The sequence below is a fragment of the Dendroctonus ponderosae genome, unplaced genomic scaffold (assembly GCF_020466585.1).
Source record: "Dendroctonus ponderosae isolate FM_Combo_2020 unplaced genomic scaffold, Dpon_F_20191213v2 Dpon_F_20191213_1, whole genome shotgun sequence".
In the NCBI taxonomy this organism is placed as follows: domain Eukaryota; kingdom Metazoa; phylum Arthropoda; class Insecta; order Coleoptera; family Curculionidae; genus Dendroctonus; species Dendroctonus ponderosae.
This window is the reverse complement of record NW_026017110.1, coordinates 27,784,694-27,794,306: the sequence shown is the minus strand read 5'-3', so window position 1 is coordinate 27,794,306 and position 9,613 is coordinate 27,784,694. Positions and strand designations below refer to the sequence as shown.

Sequence of the window (9,613 nt, the reverse complement as noted above, 5' to 3'; positions counted from 1 at the left end):
TGTTATTAGTCTTAGTGCAATTTGTTCTGTTGTTTGTACGTATCGTTTTGTCCTTTCTGTTCCGTTGGCCATGAGTATATGTCCGTAGTCCAAGAAGGATCTGCAGATCGCTTTGTATATTTTTGTCGCTGTATTTGTACTAATTCCTTTGTCTTTGTATGTTAGTGATCGAAAGTGTTTTGTTCTTTTTATCGTTTCTGTTCTGATGTTTCTTGTGTGTTTAGTGAATTTGAGTTTGTGAGCGATTGTGATCCCAAGGTACCTTACGTCGTTTGGCCGTCTGCAGTTATTGTAGGGGAGTCAGCGTTGAGTCTGTGGTTTGTGCGCAGAAGTTGTTTTTTTGTCGCGTTTGGCGCGATGTCATTGTGTTGTTTGTTAGTGTTTGGAGTCTTTCAGTCGTTTTTTCAGTAGTTTTGTCGTGTACAATAAGTGCCGTATCATCAGCGTATTGTAATATGTATACCGTTCTGTCGATTTGATTTTTGTCTGGTAAGTTGTAATTGTATATGTCATGCCAGTATATACTGTAGAGAAAGGGTAAGAGCGGGGATCCTTGAGGGAGCCTTTGTTCAGGGAAAAAAAGAAAAGGAACGGGCTTCTTGCAGTCCTCCAACCGATTATCATATGCACAATATTTACTGCACTATCGTGTACGTGATGGAATTTGCGCTCTTAAAGGACGCGACTTGTGACCAATTATGTCCACCTTTAGATTAACAACTTTTCAATCCAATCGTTTCTACATAAATTAACCATCGGGAACTATTTAGCTGTTCTTAGCTTTAGCAAATGAGTAAATATCGGATTAAATGTAAAAAATCGGAATTGTTGACGAAAACTGTCGATAGTTAGGTTAATCTATTGTAATTTTTTAGTCCAAATCTGCAGTCTGCTGCCTCTAGACTGTACGCACTGAAAAATCTACTGGCAATAGGAAAGCGAGAGCCTGAGCTCGTTCTGAATATCTTACAAGAACGATACAAGCTCTATTTCAAAAAACGTTACTTTCCTGATTCAAAGGTAAGTTTTATCAGTTTCGTATGCTAATCTTGGAATAATTCATGTAAGAATATAATCATGTTCTTCTGACAGTAACTTTCTTTATCAAGATTTTTTGTCTTGGTATTTTTTTTGGATTATGGAGAAGACGTTTGAAATTTTTTTCTTGTTCTATTTAAAGAGATAATTGAAGACGATTGATTCGGTCGCACGACAACGTATCTCCTTATACAATAATACAACGTTTCTATTTTTGGCAGCCATTATCAACTTGTGTTTCCGTTTCTGCTGCATTTGGATCATTAAAACTAGGTTTTTACTTAACACTTGACACCAAAACAACATAAGCAGTGACATTTTGAATGTTTTGTCTCATCCACTCACTATGACATTTTACCCTTATAATCACGTCAATATGACCTCTTTGACACAATAAGTGACATGTTGAATGTTTTGTGACGTCCATCTACCGGTGAGTCGGGGTGAAGTCGGCATGGGGGAGCGAACTCAGGCAGACCGTCATTGGTCAATACTTGCGTCAAGATCATTTGATGCCCTGCGTAAAAAAGCACCCAACCGTCAAACTCCCGTCAGTTAAGTTCCTTATGTCATTAGTAGTATAGGTTTTTAGGACTAAAATAAGTCGATTTAGCAAAAAAAACATCAATTCAAGTTTATTAATACGAATATAACAAGGGTAAAAAAATTAATGAAAATGAAAAAACACATTCTTAAATTTATCGCTTTTGGTTAAAAACACCAAAGATTGAAGTAAATTCTAAAAGGGTAATAAATTTGGCACCATATGAAAAAGAAAACTCTTAAACTCTTTGCAAATGAGCTTTTATGCAGGTTTCCTGCAGCTGTGACATAATACTATAATATGCTCTAAGCACATGTTGCATGTGCTGCATTTGTAACACGAAAAACGGCTTTTTCAATTATTTTTTTGGTGCCGCAGCGCGTACATCTTCCTCTAGTGGGCGTTTCTTGGAGGCGCCCTTCTTCAGTGCGGGTTACTTCCATAAGTCGCTACTACAGTGTCCTTGGTAGACTAGTAAGATTCGCCCTCTTTTTCAAATGAGGAAGAATTAGACTATTTGCCATCTCTCTCAAGCAAATTCGTCGCCGTAAACGATTTTTGGCTGGATTATTGCATTTGTATATGACTTGACAATTAATTCCTGTGATATTCAATATTGCATAGATTGATATTGCAACAATTTCACATACCTATAGAGACAAGACCATTAGACTGGTCGACAGCGCTGTCTTCTTGCTCGGAAATATCCTGTTCTGACTCACTTTGATGATCCGAAGTTTCTTCGATGTCTTGTTCTTCTTTATCTGACTCATTAGTCACCATCCTCACTATCGAATTCCGCACTCTCTTAAAGTTAGCAGTACTCTCTTAAAGAGCAAATACTCCTGTTCTTTTTCGTATTCTCCCATATCACTGATCATATCAAGCTTCCTCTAACCGCTATACTCAAACTCCCACTAACCACAGTGAAAATTAATGCAACGAAGTTAGTCGCGCCGGCTCCTGAAACCGAAATTGCTTACTACTCGAACACCTCCCAAGTTGCACTGATATTATCACAACCCCGTTGGGACGACATCTATCGGTGAAAGTACTGGGTATCTGAACTTTATTGCGCCACTACCGGTAGGTTAAAACTTGGTTCTCATGAGTCTGAAATGATATTGGGAAACGTGCGTGCGCAGCCGTACTGAGCCTGAAAAAAAGTGCGCAGTTCACCTGTGATGCGAACTGTCACATGTTTCATTTCATCACGTTTGATGAACCTAAAGTGTATATATATTTTTTTGCCAGCATTTTCTCAAAATTTTCATAGCAAAACTCTCCGAAAAGTAGTCCAATCTGGCCATACTGACCGCTGACTTGAGCGGTGGGCCTTGACTTGCGGTGGTGCCGGGTGAAGGCGCACACCCTTTATCTAAATAAAATGGGGGGAATGAAAAGTTTAATTTTTGTATTATGGAATTCGACAAAGGAGACACGGAAGACTATAAATTATTTTATTGAAAATTTTCTTTTGAAAATCATACTCTTTATTAAGAAAAAACTGAAAAAACCGTCCGACTTCATACTGTAACAAATTGTCGTGAATATCCCATTGCTATGTCGCTGCGAAATTGGTGATTTTGACGTACTTTACTACGTGTCCTTCACGTGACTGGTGTCAATTGAATTGGAATCTTATATTGATTTCACTTCAACAGTAACATTACATCATTTGATATAAACGGATCCTTTTTCCAGTACTGTTTTATGGGTGGCATTTAAAAGTGTATTTTTTGGGTTTCCTGTAAATATTATTATTTACATTATATTAAAATTGCAGATTCATTATGAGAAGTTACGAATTCTGCAAGCGATGCTACTGTTAGTGTCTGAAAAAGGTTTCCCAGAAGATCTACGTGAACGAACTAGTTGTTTTGTTTTGAAAAATTTGCAAGAAGAGTCGAATCAAAACTGCATCAAGCAAATACTAAACTGCATTTTAATTTTCCTGCTAAAGGACGTATTTTTACGTAAGTATACGTACTCTAGTAGTGTAGTTACTATAGCAGTATACTTACTCTGGTAGTATGGTTACTGTAGAGGTGTGATAACGCTAGTAGTATAATTACTCTGACCACGCTTTATAATGGATTGTTTTTTTCGGTTCTAGTGATAAAATGGATGAAGTCGATTCCTGAAATGTCGCCTGCAGTTTTAATAAGTGTAGTTCCTGCCATTTACCATCTTACTTTGTTAGGCGACGAAAACGCTCTTCAAGCAGTCGTCGAAGTGCTGTTGCCTTGGACTATGGGGCCCCAATTAAAGAGTCGAGTCTACTCTCAGGTCTGTGGTCAATTTATTAAGTCAATGTGTCCATTGACAATGTCAAATTCAAGTAATCAGTTTGACACTTATGCGATAAAGACAAAATGTCATATCGCATAAAGAAGAATGCTAAATGTTGGAATCGTTTTCGGCAATTTTTATAAAGGGTGGTCCAACCTAAACGCACGATGTTAATTGTAAATAAAACAAAAACTTTTCAGATAATTATCTCAATCACATTTAGGAATGTTTTTCGGGCTTTGAAGCCGTGGTCTATGGGAATTTCTTCCTGACGTTTCGTCCACAACTGCGGTGTGGACATTATTACAATGTACAATTCTTTGTCCATTCTTCGTTGTATCCGAAAAAGTCCCCAATTAAAAAGAAACAGAAATTTCGTGACCATAATTCGATTACGCTCTGCTTAAAAGTTACTCATAGTGCGCCCTTAACTTGGTACCTACACCTTCTCCATCCTTGCCGATCCTGCGCTGCCTCTATGCAGTTGGTCTTTATCTTTTTGATGTCGTCGGTCCATCTGCTTGGTGGACGGCCTCTACTTCTGTATGCGTCTAACGGCCTCTGTCACTCCGGACATTTCCCTTAATGTTATATTTGGGATCCTGTCGCTTAGCTCTATACCTAACATTGACCTCTCCATTTTCCTCTGCGCGATACTTATTCTATTTGTAGCGTTCTTTGTTAGTGCAAGTGTTTCAGCCCCGTACATAAGCACAGGCAACACGCACTGGTCGAAAACTTGTCTTTTTAAGCATATTGGCACGTCTGACTTAAAGATGTTACGCAGCTTTCCAAAGGCCGCCCATGTTAGGCCTATTCTTCTCGAAATTTCACGCGTTTTGTTGTCTCTACCAATAAAGATTTCGTGGCTAAGGTATTTACAAGAGCTTACTTAATCGCTCCGCCTCACTTATAACAAGTTTTATCATGTATTGAGTTGCGTTGGTGTTGAGTTTGAGTCCAACAGAGTCTTCATGGCATTTGTGTTGCTTCGTCCAAACTATCTGCAATAATTAAGATATCGTCGGCGAATCTCAGATGATTTAGTTTTTCGCCATCTATGTTACCTCATGGTCATGCCCATGTCATCAAAGTTGGCCGGTTTGAACATTTATTCTAGGAGGGATGTGATTAACTTTGGTGATATGACATCTCCTTGGCGTACACCTCGCGAAATACCAATGTAAGGAGTGTATCTCATGGTACACTGCTCTATTACTGATACAGTGGATCTTGGTGACGCGTTGTCATTCATTTTGGGCACTAGAAACCCGACTCCCCCTTCGTTTATGTGTTGGCCCCCTCTATAGTGTAGCAAATGGTCTGAATGCAGTGCTAGTTGTTCCCCTCTGTTCTTTTATATTCGCTTATTCTTAGTATATTCCATTTGATATGTCAGAGTTCTTGTAGCTTCTGGGTTTTTGATAACGTTCTGGTATTTAGTGTAGCGATGGTCATGGCATGGCGATGGTCTATCCTGTACCGGAGATTCTTCGCACCCTCTGCTCGCCTCCTTGTCCTTCCGCTCCCTTGGTCGGGGGTAAGCGAGGGGGGCCGGACTTATCTGTTAAGGTTAAACATTGCAAAATATAAAATGGCTAACATGCATAGTTTTCATTTATTAGCGAGACTGCAAGTCTGCCAGCTTTTCGACTTAATAGACGAACGAAACTGTGTTGAAAAACTGAAACGAAGATTTTCGAGCAATGTTAAAAAAGAATTTACTGCTTATTTCTGGTCATAAAGAAGCCGATCGGTATACGCCGCTATTACGCCTGTTTAGTGTTTGGAAACTAGTTAGAAACAAGCACTAACCCGTCATGGTATCCGTTTTAAAGTTTCACGAATATTTTTGGTGATCTATTTTAGAAAGGAATCGTTTTGGGACGTTAAACTGACCTATCAGATTCAAACATTATTTCTTACAAACAATGAAAACCCATGTTGTCAATTGCGATCTTGTAGCGTTGTTTAACAATTATATGATACAATCTGCACTTCACAAAACATGGGTATTTTGGAACTGGATTCTATATCTACATTTCTCCTCCGCTGATTAGAGGGATCATATGACATCCTTTTTTATGTTTACTTTTCAGTTCCAAATTACCTTTTAGTATTTACGCATTAAACAACGGGTATTTACTAATTATTAATGAAAAAATGCCTATTGCCAAATTTATGATTTCGTGTTTTCCACTTGTCTCAGTGAGAATTATATTTTCACTATTATTTTTGCACCCCTAAAGACCCCGAGACAGCTGTGTCAGTAGAATGACTCCTATATATTTATGTAATATGTATATAAATAGTCTTTATTTTCTACAGAAAAAGGCTATCGACCCAATCAGGCTTTCTGCTCTGACTCCTATTTTTAGTTCAAGTTTGATTTAGACCCAGTTTTAGTTTAGGATATACTGTAATGGAGGCAGAACAATATCTGAAAAGAGCTGAATTCTGTGAAATAGTACAGATAGATCACCAGCTGAAAATAAGCTGTTTTAAATCTTGTTCGGTTAAATATCAATGTTATAACAACAAATCCATGACAAAAATGAATAACTTGGTACCTACACCCTATATCTATTATATTTTTAGGTTTGTATTCAACGACTGATCGAACACGGTAGAAAAATGAAATATACCACATTCGTAAGCAGGAACGAGCATCTGGCCGGCTGCATTGACAGTGTGCTGAAAGAAACGGGCGCTATTTATACGAACACTTTGGCGCTTGACTTGATTGTCTTAAAATATTTTCACCCGCATCAACACGTTCCGTGGTTGTGTCTGTTCTGTGATTTGCCACGCTTGAATAAGGTTGGTCAAGTGGAATGGCAAAATTTACAATTCCTCTTAGATAATTCAACATCGGAAATATACATCGACAAATTGCAACATATCGAATTCTGCAAAGCGACCGAAACATTTTCTACCCGAAAAACTGTATGCGATAGTCTGGAAACCAATGAGAACATGAATGGCATGTCCCAGCTACAGACCAAGATAGTGCCATGGAAAACTGCTTTGGACCAAACTAGCACGGAAGCGAACTCAGATTTTATTCTGGTGGCGTCCTTAATAGACAAAGCCCAAAACCTGGGCGGATTGAGTAGAACTTGCGAAGTGTTCGGCATCCAAAACGTCGTTTTCCATAATGCAAAAATAACCGATGAGAAAGAGTTCAAAAGTTTAAGTATGTCATCGGAAAGTTGGATCAACCGGTTTGAAGTGAAAGTGAAGGATTTGCGAGATTATTTGTGGGCACTGAAAAGCCAAAGTTATCGTATTATCGGCGCCGAACAGACTGTGGGAAGTCAGCAGCTTGATAAATTCAGCTTTCCACGCAAAATTGCCTTAGTGCTGGGGTGAGATTTTGTGTGATTTCGATTTTTGACTGATTGCCTAACGACTTTTTGTAGGAATGAAAAGACTGGTATTCCGCCGGATATAATTCCGCTATTGGACACCTGTTTGGAAATTCCACAGTTTGGCCTGACTCGTTCTTTAAATGTTCACGTCGCCGGAGCGATGTTCATGTGGGAATTCGTTAAACAGCACGGCAGGAAACCGAGCGTGGACTAAATGAACCATCTTCGGTATGCTTTTGATATTTACGAGTAATTGGAGGGTAGCAATAGACGAAAACCTTGACTTCGGCCTACTGTGACGTCGTCCTATTACTTCGGCAATTTGCAGTATTGCTGGTAACATTGAAATTACAGCATTACAAAGCTCAATAACGGAAACACCGCATTTTACTTCTGCTGTACTGTTTTGCATCTTTTAATAAACTTTATTTTTTTTTTATTAACTGTAACTTTTTCTTTAGAAAAACAAAAATTCCCCCTGGGTTTTTTTGTTTTTTTTTGTTTATATATATATGTATATAATATATATATGTATTTATGTTTATATATATATGTATATGTATATAGTTTATTTTGGCCGTTTTTATATAAACTCCATGTGTCATTGTTGGATCCAACACTTAAATAATCTAATTAAAATTCAGAATAAATTAATAAATTAACCTTCTTGTGTAGTATTTCGGCCATTGTTGAGTCAGTCAACTATCTTGATTCCTTCATTTCCCAGTAATTTTATCATCTCGGCTGCGATGTCGTCTGTTTCTGGGGCCTTGCTTGACTTAAGGCGTGTTATGGCCTACCACTTCGCTTCTTAGTATATCAGATTCCGGTTTATCTGTCGTGAGACGTGTCTGCTCCTAATTATTTTAGCCTGCTTCCTCTTTATATAGTGCTTCGCAGTAGATATTGTTTCCATCGTTGCAGTATATCCCTGTCTTCCCACAAAACATTACCTGACAAGCAACGTTTTCGTCTTCGATGGAGGATGTCTTTGGTTTAAACTTTCGTACAAGGTCTCGTACTTTTTTGTGTAAGTCGCGAGTTTCATTAAAATTATGGTGTTCCTCTTTCGCATTGCATACATTACAGCACACTTTATAAGTCTCTCATACTGCCTCCACACCTCTCTGTTAACCGCTAAGCCTCTCCTGCACACATTCATTCACACATTTCATTATAGCACACACCCCGCTGTCTTTCACTCGTTTCACGCGTTTCCAGGGAAAATAACTTGGCATCCAGCACAACGCCAAGATATCTGACCTCACTCGAAGGCTCAATCCGTTCCCTTCCAATCCGCAATGCCGTGGGGCCAAATTCATCATTCGCTCTCTGAAATTCTGATTGACGCAGCCCTCAGCATCAACACTTCCGCGTAGACCTGGGCGGTCATCCCCAACATTCTGTCCCCCATACTCTCCACGTACCTTCTTCTAGTGACCACAGCCACTCCACTCGATCTACCGCCCTAAACCATTCCCCCAAGCCAGGGAGAGTCCAACGAGGCGACAAGCCACAAGAGTCCACTCCGCACTAGTCTAGCGTATCATCTCCCAGAAAGCTCCAGCATAGCTTCCTCATGCCTTCCCCACGCCTATCCTCCGTAATTCCAGCAGAACTACTGGAGCCCATGCCATATTAAACGCATTACTGATGTCCGACAGCACCATTAGTTGATCTTTTCCGGCCCGTTTGCCTTCGTTTACCTCATTTATCAGTCTTCAACCGCATCAACTGTTCCCAAGCCTTTTCTAAAGTCAAACTGCCTGCAGTCCAGTCGACCGGCAACCTCGAGAACGCACTGAAGGCGTTTGTTGACGATTCTGATTCTTCGGAGGATCTGAAAGGTCTGCTGCTTAGGCTCCTCCTATCTGTATGCATCGCCCCACTTTTTCACTTTCCTTTGTTTTCACTCAACCTTTCGATCAATTCCGCCCATTTGCGAATAGTCACGAATAAATTACAAATTAATCAAATGATGCACAAAAACACAAATACGAATAATTTCAGAGACGCGGCGATCACCGTGTTTGTGATTATTTACTTAGGCGTATCGTCATGCCGCATTTTATACTCTTATTTTAGTTGATCTCCTATTAATCCGAATGTTTATATTAAAACTGGCTCATTTTTTCGGATCCTTTGAACGTGTGTTTTTCTCAAAAACCGTTGAAAAAAAACATTGTTTAGATACTACAGAGTTCAAAAATAAGATTTAAAAATTTACATAAATGAATATTTTTTAATTTATTTAATAACGCAGTAGTGAATTTTCTTGTCCAAGTTGAAAATTTTGTCAGTCAGTCAAAAATTGTATTGGGCAAAAGTATGTAAATTTGCGTGGTTGAAATTATCTTTTCCTGGAAAA

General features: G+C 38.9%; 1 protein-coding gene across 7 annotated transcripts in view; it reads left to right on the top strand.

Annotated features, from left to right (window-relative positions):
• LOC109540222 (probable methyltransferase TARBP1) overlaps positions 1 to 7,688 on the top strand; it is a 12,189-nt gene extending 4,501 nt beyond the window's left edge. For 6 of the 7 annotated variants that reach the window (XM_048660999.1, XM_048660998.1, XM_048661000.1 and 3 more), the window contains 5 exons: positions 876 to 1,020; positions 3,369 to 3,558; positions 3,699 to 3,871; positions 6,473 to 7,242; positions 7,297 to 7,688. In XM_048660999.1, the coding sequence (XP_048516956.1) occupies positions 876 to 1,020; positions 3,369 to 3,558; positions 3,699 to 3,871; positions 6,473 to 7,242; positions 7,297 to 7,459 (1,441 nt within the window). In that variant the 3' untranslated portion in view covers positions 7,460 to 7,688. Of the gene's footprint in view, positions 1 to 875; positions 1,021 to 3,368; positions 3,559 to 3,698; positions 3,872 to 6,472; positions 7,243 to 7,296 lie in introns of those variants that run through there. The other variant, XM_048661001.1, reaches the window with a different exon arrangement.
• The last annotated feature ends 1,925 nt before the right edge of the window (positions 7,689 to 9,613 follow it).